Source organism: Coptis chinensis, chromosome 3, assembly GCF_015680905.1.
Source record: "Coptis chinensis isolate HL-2020 chromosome 3, ASM1568090v1, whole genome shotgun sequence".
NCBI classification, from domain to species: Eukaryota; Viridiplantae; Streptophyta; class Magnoliopsida; order Ranunculales; family Ranunculaceae; genus Coptis; species Coptis chinensis.
The window spans coordinates 8,574,303-8,593,747 of record NC_141458.1 but is presented as its reverse complement, the minus strand read 5'-3'; the positions used below and the strand labels follow the sequence as shown (position 1 = coordinate 8,593,747).

Genomic DNA, 19,445 nt, shown 5'->3' with positions numbered 1-19,445 from the left:
TAAGTATGAAAGTTGTGGCTAACTGTTTTTTCCATGTATATTCTTTTTAAAATGCCTTTGTGGAGGAAAGACAAATTCTCCTTTGTCGTCTTAAAGTTATTTTTAGGAAATTATTAGAGGAGAGAATTTCGGCATTATTAGCAGGACCTACATCTACCCCAAAAAAGCAGGACCTACACATATGATCACTTACCACAGCACATTTAAAATTATTGGACGAACTTAATTATCATTTTGTATTTTAAGTCGAATTATTCGTACTTCAAACACAAATTTCGACTAGTTTAGTTTAATCCATGACTCTTTGTTTCGTATCCTTAAGAGCTCATAACACTAAAACAGCCTCCCACTGTGTGTTCACATCTGGATTTAATAGCCTACGGAGATTCGGAGCAAACCAAGCCTCCTAAATAACAACACTGCAACATAGTAAAATTTTAGATAAGACGGGGGCATGGGGTGATCAGCGGCATTTTACATTACAAGCCTTGAGAACGTTTCCTGCCAAGAAAACACTCCCAGCACTAAAAGCTTCTTTTCAGCACCATTTACACTATACAAGTCCAATATAGATGCCATTACAATACAATGGTCACTAACGCTGCCTTCATAGTTCCGAAACTAAACCCTGAACAATCAAGAGGGATTCTTTCATTAATCTCTTGCATAGAGCTGAAGAGGTACTACTATCTACGCTCAAAGCTTCAAGCTCGATGGATTGTATCCCAACAGTTTAAAAACAAAGCTTTCCCTGAATAATCAATATCAAAAAGATTTCCAGTATCACACATGCAAATGATTTCAGATAAACACAAAGGGGCGTAGGAAAAACCTAAGTACATAATAACCCACCAATATTGAGTTTTAGACATTTTTCCACAATGCGCCAGAGTTCACGAGTTTGATATAAGCACTCTTGAAATCTTCAAAGAACGTTTTCTGATCATCTGCATATATTCCGATCCACCTACACAGAAACTTATCTTTCAGGATGTTCAAGGACTGCATGTCAAAGTTTATCCATTTAACTATGCTAGTAAGAAATTACTGTATAAAACTAAACAGCAGCCTTAGGCAGATTCACCAAATGATTTGATTATTTTTTCAGTTCGTATCAGACGAAAAATTTTTGCAACTGGTTGGCAGATGCCTGTGAACCTTGTGTCCTTACAGCGAACTCCAGTAGCCAACCATAGATTAACCATGAATCAGGTCAGTCTGCATATGGTTGGGAGTTGGGACGATGTTTTCCATAAGACCATAACCCTATACCGCAATATCTGTCATTTACTTGGAATGAGTTTTGGGACCATGTTTGCCATAACCAAATACGAAAAAGTTGGACAAGACTAATATCAGTATCAAGCCGAAATGAGAAGTATATTAACTTTTGTCTAAGTAGTATTCAAAAACACATCTGATAAATGAGCTTATGGATGCTGAGCAGGTACCCCACCTAAAAGGCTTGAAGAAGCCCCTCAATCTTCTTTTTTGCCACAACAGCCAGAAATACAGGAAACAAGCACCATTGCGCATCTCTTTGCTGACGCAGCAAAAGAGGTAGCTTGACATGTAGGAAGCCAAAAGGGTTTCTTCTTTACTTTTATGTGGCTTCTTAGATTTTCATGTAAATATTCACCTCACTCTTTCAGCTGAACAAACAAAACAGCTTGATTAGTGATTTGGACGTCTTAAGTGTGTCCTGTGATTGGTTTTATTCACTGATGGGACTGTTGATGTAATCTTTTAAATCCATTACATAGACAATGCCGAACAGAGTGATTTTTGGTGTGCCAAGTGCTGCAAGGACTGGGGGCCTGAAAATGTCGGTGATATTGTTTAGGGATGTGTCAAACCTTTGATGCAGATTTCATATAAAAGTCCACCGAACTAGTCATTTCCTAGTCCTCATTTTTAAATATAAAAGTAAGATTTGATAGAAGAACCTTAAGCACTCATCATCTTCTGAGAGGGCACGGTCTGATGGAAGTCCAATCATACTTGACATACCTGCTGCGCATGAAGACCAGCACATACAAATGTACAATTCATTAGAAAAAATGGAAAGAGGTAGAAGTGCATTGAACGAGGTATTACATAGAACCAAGTAAGAAAATATTCACCTGAAACCCATGGCTTTTCCAGAAGTATTTTGAAGTAAGAGTTGTCAAATACAGATGGATTTCCAAAACCTTTACTTCCAATAGTATGAGCGCCAGACAAAGCAACCAGTTGTTGTGTGCTGCAGATCAAAAATGATAAAAGTGACATATAAAGGTTTGAAACAAAATTACTTGTATAAAAAAAACAACTGCAACAAAAGGTTTGCCATTAGCTCCATGTGTGAACCGTGCTACTTCTCATACACTGTTGACAATATGTCATGTGCAGTGCACATTTGACAATCTAAGAGGCAAATAACTAGTGAAATAGGAGGATATATACTCACGAGAAGCCTTTTCTTAGAAAGCACTGCTTTAAGCCAGATGCATCCAAAGTCTCTTCAGGAAGTTTACCTTCGGGATCAGGCACCCTACCAGGTAAAGTTTATGTTTATAATCACAGGCTCGTTATAATTGGCAATTCGTAAAAAAATAATAATAAAGAACTACTTTGTGCTGAGTCCAACTTGATAGAATCTTGAGTTAAGACTTCTCTAGCAACATCCACGAGCAGTCAAGGATCAGATGGATGTAACACTTAAAAATTAATTGAAATTGATCCGAGCAAAAGTACACTCTAGAGTTTGAGACTGCTAAAATTTGAAATAACATAGAATAACAAAACATGCTTCTTACATAGAATCTACCCTGCCTAACTGGACAGGAATTACTGGACCCCCACATACTGAAACTGCTTCAGCTCCAGCCACAGCAATCATGTCAGCCCAGGAAACTAAAAAGCACAAGTTCCAGGTCATGTTAGCATGACACAATGATAACCCAAGTTAATATTATTCCACATACGCAGTCCAAATCCTAATAACCTTGTTCCCTTTCATTGAGTTCGCTCTTCACTTTCTCTAGAATCTATACACAATGCATCCATTCAATTAGCTGGTTGAAAATCAAGTTAAAGTAGATCAGTCAGGACTTGGGTGAGAACCAAATTTAAATAGTCCAAATTATATGGGAATAAGAGAGAGCGTGCCTTTAAAGACTTTTTCAGCCCTGCATTTTCAGGTCTTTCAAGTTCGTACACTATGGAACCATTCATACCACCTGTAAGATGAATATGCGCGTAACGTGAACGTTTAGACAGAAACTGTATTAATCAAGCAATATAATGTATAGTTTAATAATCATGAATGACTTGGTAAGGGAACTTGAGGAAACTGATGGAGGACAGAATACAAATTTTGAGTTATATATCAGAATATGTAAATTGTAGTGTTTTGAAATTGCAGGTGCCTCTTTTCCATAAATTTCTCAAGAGTTCTAGTGTTTTGTACATTTAGATTATGTGACATGTAAGATCAATCCATTGTGTTGTGTTCTTCGACATATCAGTCCAGTTGTCCAAGTTTGTACCTGAATTAAGTCTCACAAACTTATATAAGTATTTATTTACATAGTACATAACGTTTCATGTGTTCTTCAACATTAAGACAGCCTTACATGATGAGACAGCCTACTGGGAAATCACATTGCTTACGTAGCTAGTTGGCCATTAAGGTAACCTCCACTATTAACTTATGGTTTGTTCTGATTTGCTATGTATTATCACTTCCATAAAATTCGCTGTTCCAGACATGAATATAAGTTCGATCAATAACAATTAATTGGGGGACACAGTGTACAATATATGTGATTGAAATTTGGAAGTAGGCTAACTTCTTCCAAGAACCACTAATGCACTATACATACTTTTATCATATTAAAGCCTTTGTAACAGCAAGTTATCCAATAAAGTACCTGAATTATCAGTACTATCAAAGGTTCCAGCATCATGGAAAACCAGACGAAGTACACCAGCAGCCTTTCCTTTAGACAATACCTTCTTCAGTCCTTCCTGTATAACTGGATATGCACTGGCAACCACCATCATTTTTCCAGTCAGCGAAAGAAAAATACTAAATTTAAATCTAACCACTAAACAATTCTAGAGAAACAAAAACAATTATTCACAAGTAAAAATATAGATATATTGATCATGCTATTGCAAAGAAACTTACACCGCGGCGTTAACGCCAGTGTTATCAACACATTCATGTATGCCAGCTAGAAATGGCAATGTAACCGTAAAAATAAGTCCTCTTCGTCTACTCAACGTGTTTCTATCTGCAATTATTAAAAAGCTCCTAAATTAGTAATTTGAGTTAAAACACACAATTGAACATTGACTGTCATCAACCATATTTACGTCACATGAATATTAAATAAAAACTATGTACTTGAAGAGTTATTGTAGAACTAGTTACAAGAACCTTTATTGTTTCCTGTGGTAGGAGAAGAAGAAGATTTGACAACATTCGTGCCATAGTTGAGTGGAGATGGTTTTCTACTTGGATATTTGGCGGGAAACTTGAGTTTGCTGGTGAAGCAGAGTGACGAAGTATCTAAAACGTTCATCATCCTCAAATGGACGGTTATGTTTTGAGAATGGAGTTTTTGAGTAACTGAAGCGTTCAAGAAGGAAGAAAAAGAGTTCGGACTCTCAAGTCCACTAATTTTTTCTGGTTTAAAAGATAACTTGCGACTGCAAAAAAATGAGTCAAAATGGGTCAAAGAACAATATCATAAAGAACTGTGAAAAGTACCGACATCTCGTCACTGTCTGTTGGCATAACGATATTTTGCAATTTGGCACCAGTTTTTTAGCCAATGATTTGTGCTCAAAAGAGGACCCGATGAAAAGTTACGGCCGTCTAATATAATAATAATAATATACTCAAAACAAAAAACCAGTCTGTATTTCTCTATATCTACTGTTCATCCTGATGCAATCTCACGTGTTCAAGGCAACTAGACAAGCCGCATTTGGAACAGTTGTGAATTATGAAACTCCTCTGTCGGGCACTGGAGTTTTCCTCAGCAACCCACATGTAGAATTGAAATGCCATTAATTTATCCCTTTAATTTATTTACTTCTTCATTCAAACTTTTGTAACCTATGTGGAATATATTCATTCTGTAACTTATGTAGATTTTAAATTATTTATTAGAAGCAACGGCTGCTACTAGTAACTTATGTGTGGACAACTGTTTATATTTGTGAACTTGCTGTTATGGAGGCGAAAGTGTATGGAGCACTTGTGTCCTGGCATTCTGCTATTGCTGCTTTGTCTTCTACAAATCGAAAATAAATGGACTTGCCAATCAACAATGAACCGCGTGAGAAACGCGCATATAAGAAGGCTAGAATTTCTGCGACTAAGTGGATGAGTGAAATCGCTCCAGAGCATGAGCTAAATTCCGAAGTTGTTCTCCTTTGTGGCTATGAAGGTTGTGGAAAAATTTATAATGATCCTGTCACTTTAAGGAGACATTACCGAGTTCATGCAGAGCGAAGGTACGTTTGTCATTACGATGGATGTGGGAAGAAGTTTATGGACAGTACCAAGCTGAGGAGACACATATGCAGTCACACGGGAGAAAAGCCTTATGTTTGTCCTAATGAAGGCTGTGGAAAGGCTTTCGCTTTGGAGTTCAACTTGAAAATTCACTCGAGAACACATTTAAAAGAGAATTACTATTTTTGCCCAGAATGTGATAAGAGATATGCTTATGAGTATAAACTAAAATCACACATCTTAGCACGCCATGACAGATACGCAAAGAAGGATCCTAAGATGAAGACAAAACCAGAAGCTTTTCCTTATCCTTGTCCTTATAAAGGATGTGATAAAGCTTATGTTTACGAGTATAAACTAACTCTTCACTTGAGAAGACATCATCCTCTTCACCTTACGAGACTTGATTCGGACATAGATAATGGTATAGATGAAGGCAGTGACGAAGTTGACGTCTATCCTAGAGAACAAAGCAAAACGCAGGTCTCAAAGATTCCATCCCTTAAGATCGTATTTAGAAAAGGCTCGACTGGTGAGCCTGCTAATTTGGATATTGGGAAACAGCAAATGGACTGCAGCAATGTACATGATTGTGATGGAGATAGTGAGGAAACAGAAGAGGATCACGAAGATCTTGACTACAGTGGCAGGACCACCGAAAATGAAGACGACCAAGAGACTGAGGATGGAGAATAATCAGTTCGTTGGGAATGAGGTAGTGTTCTGCAAGATGTTATGATCTATCCATCTCTCTGCGTTCATGAATTTTTCTTTCCCTTTGATTTTTTGTTCATCTTTTGGTATACATTTTGACACGAATAGTGGCTGAGTCACTGGCAGAGTGTATGGCAATTCATGGCAGAAGAAACACAAATCCAGGCAATGTGAAGAAAATGCAAGAGCTGTCTATGAAACCATGTGTTTCAACTTTCAAACGAATTGTATTGGAGTGATTTTGTTTGAAGACGGCTGCCGTAGAGTGCTCACGAAACAAAAAGTAATTAAACAAACTTAATACGGATAGGTTAGATTATATAGTCTGCCGCCCTTACAAATTTTTTATGAAAAAAACAACCATTTTTTAGATTCTTAACAATGTTATATCTGAAAACCGCTCACTATACGGTTTCGGATTCATTTTGTGTGCTCCACACGCCTACATTATAACTCGCAATAGCTTTTTCCAAGATTTTATAAGTTTACTTTTTCAATTTCCTCCAAAACCCTAAATTCCGTGGTAATCCGACTAAACATACTGAATAGCGAATTAATACAATAATTATCATTAAACAAATTAAAACAGTATTCCTTAGACCAATTTAAACAGTACTTTTGCATTTCGGATCATACCAAACTTATTTATATGCATACAAAACGTCCATGACAATTGGAAATTGAGACTCAAAACAAAGTCTAACACTAATCTTCGTACTCCAAATTTCTACAAAGTTGAAGTTAAGTTCGACACCAAACATAACTCTAATTTCTACATTCTTAATTAATAAGCAGCGATACTAGGACGAGCAGCTCCTTGAAAGAAATCAGGTGGCCATGTTATACTCTTACAACTCTCCTTCTCTTCATTCTCTTCTTCTACATCTTCTTCAGCAACCCATAGAAATCGAGCATATGAAGCCATAACATAACTGCATGCACCAACAAAACAAGCCCACGTTAAAATATCGCCATAACTTGCTATACATAGAACCAAATAAAACTATTTGATGCATTATTACCAGTCATTTGGTTCAGCTTGAACAGCTTGATCAAAGTATTTCTCAGCACGATCAAAGTCTTTATGAACTTCCCATACCAATTCAGCATACATAGATACAACATTTGCATCATTTGGGTTTGCTAGAATTGCTCTTTCACAGTATTCCTCAGCTTTAACTACATCACCACGAACCTAATTCATCAAAAAAATATATATATATAGTTTTAATCAGATCACAACAAATAAACAATTATATGATCAAAATTTAACAAAACTAAAGATACCTCTTTTAAGAATTTCGCGTAATTTCCAAGAAGAAGACTATTTCCAGGATCTGATTGAATCATTTTCTGATAATAAGAATCAGTGTGATTTTTTCCATTCTCATTAGAATCTGAAAATCCATAAAACCCATCACCAACTCCATCTCCACCATTATATTTACCACCACCGCCATTAAACCCACCAATTCCACCACCACCCAAACACTCCTCCTCCTCCTCCACTAATTCATCTAACCCAGAGCTAGAAAACAGCTGAAACTTCGAATTCAACTCCAAATCTGGCTCTTCCGCATTTTCTAAAAACTCATTGAGTGTCTGAACTAATGGTTTTCTCTTCTGCACAGCGAGATTCTGAAGATCAGTATCAGAACGTGCTCTAGTCATTCTTCTAGATGAATCTTCAAAATTAGAAGGTGGAGATGTTAAAGTAATCGATTTGGGTTTTGGAAAATGACGATGGAATTCACATTCTGGTGATAATTCAACAGAATGTGATGGTATCCACGAGTTCATTATTGGAGTTGATGTACTTCGAATTAACATTTTGACTTGAACCCAAACAAGACCCTACTTCGTTTTGAGTAATAATGAAGATGAAATGTGACACGGGGGCTGGGGTTTTATATAGAACTGAAAATTTAATCTTAACCGTTGATCTAGATCTGTGTGGATGGTTAGGATTTTACACGTGCTTAACAATTTGGCGGATTTTTTTGGAGGTTTGTTATAATAATAATATGGGCGCACACAGCCCACAAGTATGGGTATTTGGGTCAGACTGAGGTTGAGCCACATTATTGATGTGGGGGTGGGACCATGGGCCTCAATTATTTTGTGTGGCATCAACGGTGTGAATTTGGAGTTTGCCCTGCAGAAAAAGGTTGAGTTTGCTACGCTTTCTATTCACAGTACAAGTGTACAAATTGACCCGTCTGTTCTGTCAAAGAGTCAATCTTAATTCTTAAAAGGAACAGTCCCTCTTTTTAGTCTCCCTCTCTTTCTCTGTTGTTAAGCTGATGGAAAGTTTTACTTAGTTTGTGGTACCGAAACCGAACTTGGCAACATGTTTCAGCTGTAGCTTTGTTGATAGTTAAAAGATGGAATTTGAAAGGTTCATAGAAGGTGGTCTGTTCCATGGCTTTTTAGACGAGTAAACAAAAATCGGACCTATTAGTCGCAAAGAATAAACAGAAAATGATACCCGCGAAAATATCATTCCATACGTATGAATGAGTAGTGGGCACCGTGGTCCTTGCCACTCATCATATGCTGCACCAGTACACATGAATCTGGCCCTTTGCACAGTACTTCGTGATGTAATACACACGCCCACCTTTTGTTGTTATGAGTGGGATAGATTGACTACACCATATATACAACCTTAGCACACCAGCTTTTCTATAAGAAAAATATCTTTGGGCTGTTGACGAGTTTGTTGTGAGTCTTGGAAATATAGCTGCTTGAATTTTGGGCGGCGAATAAGAAGTTAAGAATGTCCTAGTGAAAAACTGAAAATACAATTTATAAAAATGTGTTTCAATCAACTCAATTAAGAGATGGAGATGGAGATGGAGATGGGACGGAGTTACCAAAAAAAACAATAGTTCTACGGAGACAGACATTTTGGCTTGGTTTAGTGACCAGCTGATCTGGGTGGTAATTTTCTACTCTCTCAACTCCACTACCCAAAAAAATAAAAATAAAAATCTACTACCCTTTTTACTCTCAATAATGGAAACCCTCCCTTCTTTCTTCCACATCCATTTACCTACATTTCAAAATTCTCTCAAGTTGTTGTCATGCCAATTTCTCATCTAATACTTAAAAAAACGAAACACAAATGCCTTATCTCTACACCAAAAAAATAACATAAAATTAAAAGAAAAATTGAGTTGAGAATTGAGTTTGCTATAAAATAAATAGGATTTCAAGAATTTGTGCCATTAATGGAACAATCCTCTTATTTGTTTTTTGTTTTTTGTTTTTTTGGTGTTTGTCTTTTTTCTTAAACTAGAAATTGGTATTGTTCTGGTGAGAGAGAAGCGATCAACATTTTACATACAAAGAGGGGATGGAGGCTATCACGTAGGAAAGATGTTAAAGAGTCAAAACTAGCTGCCACATCAGCCCTATCACTAAACCAGGCCAAAAATACTATCGCCCTAGAATTATTGAAAAAAAAAAAAGATGGAGACTGCGCAATGCATAAATGTTTGAGTGAGGTGATGTAATGTGGTAGAGTTATTGAATTAACGTTTCCCTTAGAAATTCTACTAAATTGGGCTAGAACAATATATATGTTTAACTCGAACAAGAAATTGGTCCCAAAGCCCATTTTCGAGTGAAAATAACTCTCACACCCAGCGATTTTTTTTTAATCACTCTCAAAGACAATTTTCAGGTGAAAATAACTCTAAAAACTAATTTTTTAGTGAAAATAACTCATAAGGACAAATGGCCTAGATTTGAAATAAATATTTTCTGATTTTACCCTTTCGGTCTTTTTGCTATGAACAATGAGTGTTCATACCTTATGTTGATGTATGAACAATAATTGTTCATAACTCATGTTGAGGTATAAACAATAATTGTTTATGCTCTAGCATGTGTTCTTACTGATCATACATTATGCTGAGATATGAACAGTGATTATTCATACCCCAAATAGCTCCAATATATATTATTACTGATCATACATTATGTTGATATATGAACATTGATTGTTCATGTACTAACAATGAGTGTTCATAGCTCATGTTAAGGTATGAACAACCTAAATAGGTATGGACATGAATAATGATTGTTCATATATCCAATAAGTGTTATTACTGATCATATATTGTGTTGAGGTATGAACAATGATTGTTTATACAAACAGTAATTGTTCAAAACTTATGTTAAGGTATGAATAATGATTGTTCATACTATATACACCGGGCATTTCAGTTGGGTCGGGTTGTTTATTATTTCGCGCTAGGGGTATACTTGACTTTTCATCTCCCTGAGTCGTTTTTTATTTTGCATCAAGGGTATACTTGACCTTTCATCTACCCAGTCCTTGTGAAGTTGTGAGTGATTAAAAAAAAATGGATATGAGAGTTACTTTTTCTCCGATTTGTCCTGGAGAGTCATTCTCTATTAACTCGAGTAATGGCTCGTGGCTCGATAGGTATTCCTTAGATATATATTATAGCTATACCTTCTTGGCTCTATTTTTCAAGGTTTCACATAGTCTCCAACTTTTTGTAAACTCTAATACTAATTACGAAAAAAAAAATCAAATTCTTAGATATATATTATTGTTATACCTTCACCAATCTACTTTTTGGGCACTCACAGAGACTCTAGTTTTTTCTAAACTCTATTACTAATTATGAAAAAGTATGTTATAAATAAAGAAACAATCTCATCTAGAGTTTCACAGAATCTCAAACTTTTCCTAAATAATATAGCTAATTACGGAAAAAAAAAAAAAAAAAAAAAAAAATTGCAATAAACAATATTTTCAACCAAAAACGATTTTCCTAAAACCCTTACGCCACAAAAAATAGTTTCCACACTAATCTAAGATGAAATTTAACATGACAAAGTTTCTTTCTAGAAAATGATAATGAAACTATGAAAGAACAAAGGAAAAAATGAATTGAGTTGATTGAACATTTACTTTATGCATTTGTTAATCACAGATGTGACTGGGAAAAAATGAAGAAAAGTAAACTAATCATAAACTAAGTAATAGTGTACACCCAAAACAAATAAAATTGTATTGTATACACTATATATATGGGCATAACAAATAAAGTTGGATCAATTTGAGGTGGCATCCACTGTGGGATTTAGACATTTAGTCATAGTTAAGGATTTCAAAAATCACATGCCATAATAATGACGACATATTCTAATTAAATTTATAAATTTTATAATTTCCAATTTTAGCAGAATAACGAGATTCAATTATTGAGAGTTTGTTGTGCGTCTTGGAAATATAGCTGCTTGAATTTTGGGCGGCGAATAAGAAGTTAAGAATTCCTTGACTAGTGAAAAACTGAAAATACAATTTATAAAAATGTGTTTCAATCAACTCAATCAAGAGATGGAGATGGGGACGGAGTTAGCAAAAAAAACAGTAGGTATATGGAGACAGGCATTTTGTCCTAGTTTAGTGACCGGGCTGATCTGGCTGGTAATTTTCTACTCTCTCAACTCCACTAAAAAAAATAAAAATAAAAATATATATTCTACTACCCTCCTTACTCTCAATAATGGAAACCCTTCCTTTTTTCTTCCACATCCATTTACCTACATTCCAAAATTCTCTCAAGTTGCTGTCATGCCGATTTCTCAGCTAATACTTAAAAAAACGAAACACAAATGTCTCATTTCTACACCAAAAAAATAAAAGAAAATTAAAAGAAAAATTGAGTTGAGAATTGAGTTTGCTAGAAAATAAATAGGATTTCAAGAATTTGTGCCATTAATGGAACAATCCTCTTCTTTGTTTTCTTTCTTTTTTTTTGTTTGTTTCAGGTGTTTATCTTTTTTCTTAAACTAGAAATTGGTACTGTTCGGGTGAGAGAGAAGCGATCAACGTTTTACATACAAAGAGGGGATGGAGGCTATCACATAGAAAAGATGTTAAAGAGTCAAAACTAGCTGCCACGTCAACCCTATCACTAAACCAGGCCAAAAATACTGTCGCCCTAGAATTATTGAAAAAAAAAAAGATGGAGACGGCACAATGCATAAATGTTTGAGTGAGGTGATGTAATGTGGTAGAGTTATTGAATTAACGTTTCCCTTAGAAATTCTACTAAATTGGGCTAGAACAATATATTTGTTTAACTCGAACAAGAAATTGGTCCCAAAGCCCATTTTCGAGTGAAAATAACTCTCACAATCAACGATTTTTTTTAAATAACTCTCAAAGACAATTTTCGGGTGAAAATAACCCTAAAAACTATTTTTTTTAGTGAAAATAACCCATAAGAACAAATAGTTTGGATTTGAAATAAATATTTTATGATTTTACCCTGTCGGTCGTTTTGCTATGAACAATGAGTGTTTATACCTTATGATGATGTATGACAATGATTGTTCATATCCAAATATGTGAACGTACCTCATACAATGTATTAATATATGAACAATGATTGTTCATAACTCATGTTGAGGTATAAACAATAATTGTTCATACTCTAACAGGTGTTCTTACTGATCATACATTATGTTGAAGTATGAACAGTGATTATTCATACCCCAAATAGCTCCAATATGTGTTATTACTGATCATACATTATGTTGATATATGAACATTGATTGTTCAGGTATTAACAATGAGTGTTCATAGCTCATATTAAAGTGTTCATAGCTCATATTAAGGTATGAACACGAACAATGATTGTTCATACTCCAATAAGTGTTATTACTGATCATATATCATGTTGAGGTATGAACAATGATTGTTCATACTATATACACTAGGTTGTTTCAGTTGGGTCGGGCCATTTATTATTTCAAGCTAGGGGTATATTTGACTTTTCATCTACCTGAGCCGTTTTTAATTTTGCATCAAGGGTATACTTGACTTTTCATTTATCCGGTCCTTCTAAACTTGTGAGTGATTAAAAAAACAATGGTGATGAGAGTTATTTTTTCCCCGATTTGTCACGAGAGTCACTCTCTATTAACTCGAGTAATGGCTCGTGGCCCGGTAGGTAATTTCTATATCTAGAAACCATCCCCAAAGATGCAAATAGGAGTAAAATTTTCACACTTAAAACATGAGCACCAAAATTCTTCTGAACTTGCATCAGTTTTGGTGTGGATGATTTTTATTGGTTGAAATTAGTCAAACAACCATCAACTACATAATTACCCTCTGTTCTAATTTAAAATTTACATTGGAAAGATTTCCAGGAAATCAAGCACAGCCTTAGAATGTTAGAATGTGCTTTATTCCCAATTTTCAATTGTTATGACTTTCAATTTGTGCTTTTAAAAAATGAAAATCCACAATATAAGTGTCTGATGTGGAACTTGAATATTCAAAACAATTCCTTAAAAGAATAAATCTGCCTCTGCCCCGAGGATGTCCTTATAGGATGAGGTCCGCGACCGTTGGATGTGTGATCCAACGGTCTAAAAATACAATATTTCTAAAAATACAACATTCTCTTATTTTCTCATTCCTCTTATTTTCTCTTTATTTATTTTTTGTTCTTGATTTTCAAACCATAGGATCACACATCCAACGGTCCGCAGACCCTCATCCCTATGAGGATATCCTCAGAGTAGTTGGAGCCTAAATCTGCTCGAGATTTTCTATTTATAATTGATTATTATATTTTTCAATACCAAATTACCAACATACATGGTTATATTATTATGACTTTAAAAGTTTAGTATGTGACAACTGACAAACTGACAATGGGAAAAATAATTGAAGTACAAGACATGGTTATTGTATTATGACTTTAAAAGTTTAGTATGTGACAAACTGACAATGGGAAAAATAATTGAAGTACAAGACATGGTTATTGGTTTATTAATTGAGAATTTCACTCTTGCCACACCTGTATACACCACGGAAATCTATCTGCAAGTTGCTTCCTCATTTAAAGAGATAACCAAACAGGGAGGTCTCTGGTCTCTTATAATGAACCCTGCCATTTCAGCACTTGCACTACATTTGACAATCTGCATAACAACATCATAGTTAAAAAGAACGAAGGAACTGGCATGAACCAGGAGTCCACGACTTTGGGAAAATGAAGTTCACTAAGATTTCCAACGTATGTCTAGTTTTTTTTTTGGAAGATTAAGCTAGGGTGCAGACCCTCACTAGATTTTATTGAACACGCCTTGTGTACAACCTATTCAGTTTCTTTTCTATTACAAACTTACATTATTGTTCAATTCAATCCGCAGAGGTACAGAGTATACTACACTTACATCAAAAGAACTAGATAGAGAAGCGATCAACAGCCCTAAACACATGACAAAATGAGATAGCCTCAAAAGATTCACTAATACCATATATCAGTCTTAACCAAATTCGGACAATACCAAGGTGAAGCCTCCCTATTTTTAACGCAATTGACTGGCATTGAGAGAGTCGGATGCCACTTCTAGCTTCTTCACACACAACATGTTGCAAGCATGTACTCCTGCTCTTATAGCTTCCAGTTCTTGAACTAGAATTGATTTGCTTGGGTTACTACCTGTGTAGGCAAGAAGAACTTCACATGTAGCCAGCTGCATTCCTACCTACTGAACCATCAGTGTTCAACTTCTAATGAGTTACCTCTAAAGTTCATTCAAACAAAAAAAATATACACTTGTCCAACCTAAATCTAACCAAATATATTCCCCAAAAAATATATTTTGATATTCCCAAAAGTTTCTTCTCATTCTAATAGAATGAGTCCCTAATAATAGGCAAGTGCAATAGAGTCCATTAGATCAGGCTTTAAGGTCCAATACCTAAAGCATAAGTGATGAGTAGCAAGTCTTGCATTCGTACTTCATTCGGCAATTCCCAGCTTCCCACCCATGGCAGGATGCGACATTGGCCATTTTAAGCATACTCTGCAGTCTATTCTATATTTCCTTCAGATTTTCTCCTTGAGAAAATATGCGAACACCATATATGAATCATAGCATAGATCAGAACATCCATCACCACAAGCACACAAAAGTAGAAAAAAAACATTCATTCCAACCTTTTCTAATTAACAACAACCATCCAAGTCAAAGAAACCAAAACACCAAAATGAGTATTTATATAGATACAGCAACAATGGATCATTCATATAATGCCATAGTGTAGTACAAATTTGTTTTTTCATTTTTTTCATTTGTGTATAACTCAAGAGTAGAACTCATTACCTCAGATATCTATTGCTATTTACAATATGTGCTTAACTGAATCATCGTCCAGATCGAGATTTCTTGTTTGGTCCATCATTCCTCCCATCCCAAGCACAATTCCAGAAGAAAAGCGACATCCAGAATAGAACAGCAAAGAAGATTTGCGTCTTATCTTGGAACTTAGAGAAAGTTTCTCCAAGACCTATTTCACAAGAAAAATGAGCTGATCAAGGCAACTAATAGCATGTTGCCAGAAGAAAACTGAAATAATTATTGAGCTAAGACAAACAAATATAGAAGATGCAAACTATCAAACAATCTATATTTTTAGCACATTAATTCTAGATAACATGATCGAGCTAGGATCTCTTATCAACCATTAATTTAGCTTGTCATGTACAAAGATTATTCAATAAGCTTAATCACATCTAGCTAGCAACCATAATAAGGGCGAAGAGGCACATAGCCACATAACATAAATAAATTTTATCGAATGTCACTTACCATAATCTCACACTCAAAAGGGCAGCAGCAGTAGTCTCAATTCTTTAATGTCAAAACATTCCTATATTTCACTAATTATGCTCAGTTGTGTTGGGCTTTATCCCTCACCATGAGAGTGTAGGAAAGAAGATGAGGAGCTTGATTTTTTGCCGATATTTCGGCAAAACAGAAATTTCAACCACGAAACTTTGTATAGTATATAAACAACATTGTTTAGGGTTGAAAAACCAAAAAGAGAGTCACTCAAGAGAGTAAACCTTTACAAAGAGAGAGCTTGTAAAGAGAGAATACAAGAGAGAAACCCAATTTTAAGAGGCAAGCCAAAATTGAGAGTAAACCTTTACAAAGAGACATATCTTGTAAAGAGAGAGAGATCTAGTAAGAGTGAGAGACCTTTGTAGATGTAGGCACAAATTAAACCTAACCACGTATATCTTGTGTTGTGGTTTGTTTTGCTAGTTTGCTTTGTTCATTACTTGATAGTAGTGGTTGTTGTCTCCATAGACTTAGGTTGTGGTTGTTGTTATCCATACACTAGGTTTGTAGTTTTGGTTGGTTGTAGAGTTGGGTTGGATTTGTGAATTGGAGTAAGAGAGGATCCATCTATAAGCTATTCTTGAGGGGATTGATTGGTATCATATCCCCACCAAGTTGCTCCCTTCTATAACTAAAATATTGAAATTGAATGCTTCGACTTCCAATTAAACCAATGATATACGCTAAACCACAATTAAAAGGTTCCTAAAACCGTCAAGCAAAATTTGGAGACCTTAGTTCTTCCCTACCAAACACATCTACTAGGTCTCCTCCAAAAGTCGAATAAAAGTACATAGATTAGGGCCTTATGGGGGAAAAATAGAAATGTACCATACAATCAATGTAATCAGGACAAATTGGATATAAATTAGCAGACAAACCAAAAAAATGATAACAAACAATATTTCGATTTACACGTGACTCTATATAAATATAAAGTATTTCATTATAATCATTCAGTCTCAGTAATAGTTTTTTAAAAAATTGCAATCATAAATAAATGAAACCAGAATATGAAACACTTACTTGAGGTAGTAACAAAGTGTTTTTCAGGAGGCGGGTCAGAACCAGGGGAAGGAGAACCAGGATTAGTAGCAAAACAAATGGCAGAAGAATTTGATAACTTTGAAGAAAACCCTGGGAATGAACGTTGGTGTAAATGAATAGTGGAGGATAAATTGATTAAAGGACGAGGACAAAGAAAGATAGAAGAAGACGTAGAGTGAAGAGCATCAGTAGTGTTTAGTATTTGAGCTGTGACTCTGTGAAGAGAAAGATGATGATGGTCCATTTTTTGGTTACACAATTTTCTCTCCTTCACTTGGCCTCTCGCACACACATAGCTCGCTTCTTCGTGTACTGGCTTCTCTCTACTTCGTGTACTGCTTCTGTCCCCACAAGTTGTGGTGTTTCAATTTTCAAACAATCTGGAAGAAAAGTCAAACGGAGTAACGGACTACAGATTGAGTCAATGGCCGAAACCTTAACCATGGGCCAGTTCTCACAAAAAGCCCATAGGATGTTGAATCCAAAACGCTAATAGAGCTCGTGCTAATCAACTAATGTGCTGATTATTTTTGAAAAGGTGTGGATTTGTATCTATGACATGATGTTGGGATAAGAGTTGCTTATGTGGCTACGTATCAAGTTTCTTAGGTGAATTTGAATTCAGCCTTACGTAGTTCATCTCTATCTACTTATAGATGTTTGAGCTGACCTTCCTTATTTGCTTCAAGCCATTGTCAAGTGTAGATCTATATTTTGTGCTATCTTGATGATTCGTCATTATTTCTGTTGTTACAAAATAAATGTCTCATTTATTGGTGCGTTGACTGAGCTTCAGGATCGCAGTAGATCATTTGCTTCCATATATGGCTGTGTTTGATATTTGAGACGACCTGAGTTTGGGACGACTTGAGTCCTGGTGGCGTGGTACGACCTGGTGATGTACAAGCCGTGAATATACGACCTGGTGTGTGTAGTGGCGGAGCCAGGAATGTAAGTGAGGGTGAGCCACCCAAAAACCAAGCATAAAAAAAACAATACACTAATTTTTTTTTAACTAAAAATTCAAACCCAATCACAAAACAAGTATATTTCGAACATAAAAAAATCATATAAAATAATTGCAATAAGTGTAATATAAAAAAAATAAGAAAAGAAAAAATAATTAAATCTAAACAAATTCTTATTCATAGTTGTCCTCGGCGACCTTATTTTTTGTCATCATTCTTTATCTTTTGGAAGCGTTGCAAGATCAACATTAAAAAAATTCTTTTTCAATATATATTATTAAACAATCATTCAACCATTCATCCGCCATCCGATTGCGCAGACGATTCTTTATGATATTCATAGTAGAAAATACCCTCTCTACGGTAGCAGTAGCAACAGGTAAAATCAACGCCAACTTAATCAACAAATACACAAGTGGGTACACAATATCTTTCCTTGTCTCAACCATTTTATTGGCTAGACCGCTAATTCCATTTACTTTGCCAAATTTAGTATCGGAACGCACATCAATGATATAATTCTCAAGCTGATCTGCTAATTCCATCTGATCTCTGAAAAATCATTGAGATAAAATCGAGCAAAATGGATTAACTTTTGCTTATCGAAAGCAGCAAATGACTCACAAGGATCAAGACATGTCATGCAAAGAAGTAATTATGTGTTTGCTTCATTAAACCGGCCGTTTAACTCTTAAAGTTGTAAATCAATACAATGATAGAATAATCCAACATGATAGTAATGTAAATTAGTGCTTCCTTCTGCTCTTCGTCGAGACCTCCCTCGAGCCACATACCTCTCTTTCATATTTGGAACAACCACATCATGTTTAGCACATAGTGAAGAAACTTCAATCAGGAGACTATCCCACACATCATCTCTCATTGTCTGTAAGCGTACCTTTGTTATTTTAACAAGAGACATAACATTGACAATGTCTTGGTCTTCACGCTACAAAGCATTTGACAAATCATTGCTAATTCCTAGTATCGCTTTCATCAAATGCAAATTTAAGATAAATTCAAAAGACTGCACTGAACTCAATAATCCGTAAACCTCACATCTTTGTTCCAAGCTTGAACCATCTTCCGCTATATTATCAAGCACATCAAGTACTGAACCATAAGTGTTTATCATGCCAAGAAGTGTATAGTAGTGTGAGCCCCATCGAGTGACACCAGATCATTTAAGACTAGTCTCTTGATTCAACCCTTTGCCACTTGAAATTTCTCCGCTTTGTAAAGCTGCAACAACTCTAGCCTTCATTGCTTCACGTAACATATCCCGTCGCTTACATGATGATCCAACAGTATTTACCACATTAGAGAGAACACTAAAAATGTTAGTAATTGACTCATGGTTCTTTGCAACTGATACAAGGGCTAACTGAAGCTGATGAGCAAAACAATAAACATAAAATGCAGACTCATTATCTTTCATTATAAGTGTTTTTAGGCCATTCAAATCACCTTGCATATTGCTGGCCCCATCATTCCCTTGTCCACGCAGT

At 35.5% G+C, this 19,445-nt stretch overlaps 4 protein-coding genes and 1 long non-coding RNA gene across 13 annotated transcripts; 1 reads left to right on the top strand and 4 right to left on the bottom strand.

Annotated features, from left to right (window-relative positions):
* Positions 1 to 427: 427 nt before the first annotated feature.
* Positions 428 to 4,711, bottom strand: APX6 (ascorbate peroxidase 6). Of its 9 annotated transcripts, none has more exons than XM_086600431.1 (13): positions 4,427 to 4,711; positions 4,175 to 4,280; positions 3,915 to 4,030; positions 3,151 to 3,221; positions 2,987 to 3,029; positions 2,799 to 2,895; positions 2,450 to 2,533; positions 2,124 to 2,242; positions 1,947 to 2,013; positions 1,760 to 1,817; positions 1,457 to 1,652; positions 853 to 967; positions 428 to 751 (listed from the first exon to the last, which is right to left on the bottom strand). In XM_086600431.1, the coding sequence occupies exons 1-11, from the start codon at positions 4,572 to 4,574 to the stop codon at positions 1,641 to 1,643; spliced, it is 921 nt and encodes a 306-aa protein (XP_086456557.1). In that variant the 5' UTR covers positions 4,575 to 4,711; the 3' UTR covers positions 428 to 751; positions 853 to 967; positions 1,457 to 1,640. The 9 variants fall into 9 exon arrangements, with proteins under 9 accessions (XP_086456557.1, XP_086456558.1, XP_086456559.1 ...); XM_086600432.1 differs by having other exon boundaries at positions 1,947 to 2,010; XM_086600433.1 differs by lacking the exon at positions 1,760 to 1,817.
* Positions 4,712 to 5,193: 482 nt separating this feature from the next.
* Positions 5,194 to 6,600, top strand: LOC147507738 (uncharacterized). Its single transcript, XM_086600436.1, has one exon. The coding sequence runs from the start codon at positions 5,306 to 5,308 to the stop codon at positions 6,206 to 6,208; it is 903 nt and encodes a 300-aa protein (XP_086456562.1). The 5' UTR covers positions 5,194 to 5,305; the 3' UTR covers positions 6,209 to 6,600.
* Positions 6,601 to 6,821: 221 nt separating this feature from the next.
* On the bottom strand, positions 6,822 to 8,546 carry LOC147507737 (uncharacterized). Its single transcript, XM_086600439.1, has 3 exons — positions 7,514 to 8,546; positions 7,249 to 7,421; positions 6,822 to 7,158 (listed from the first exon to the last, which is right to left on the bottom strand). Exons 1-3 carry the CDS (start codon positions 8,054 to 8,056, stop codon positions 7,011 to 7,013), a joined length of 864 nt encoding a protein of 287 aa, XP_086456565.1. The 5' UTR covers positions 8,057 to 8,546; the 3' UTR covers positions 6,822 to 7,010.
* Positions 8,547 to 14,271: 5,725 nt separating this feature from the next.
* LOC147507736 (uncharacterized) lies at positions 14,272 to 17,352 on the bottom strand. Its single transcript, XR_015217763.1, has 3 exons — positions 16,949 to 17,352; positions 14,996 to 15,584; positions 14,272 to 14,782 (listed from the first exon to the last, which is right to left on the bottom strand). It is a non-coding gene; the product is annotated as an uncharacterized LOC147507736 (long non-coding RNA).
* A 796-nt stretch (positions 17,353 to 18,148) lies between these two features.
* On the bottom strand, positions 18,149 to 19,072 carry LOC147507735 (uncharacterized). The gene is made up of 4 exons (XM_086596422.1): positions 18,992 to 19,072; positions 18,732 to 18,886; positions 18,291 to 18,489; positions 18,149 to 18,196 (listed from the first exon to the last, which is right to left on the bottom strand). Exons 1-4 carry the CDS (start codon positions 19,070 to 19,072, stop codon positions 18,149 to 18,151), a joined length of 483 nt encoding a protein of 160 aa, XP_086452548.1.
* Positions 19,073 to 19,445: the final 373 nt, after the last annotated feature.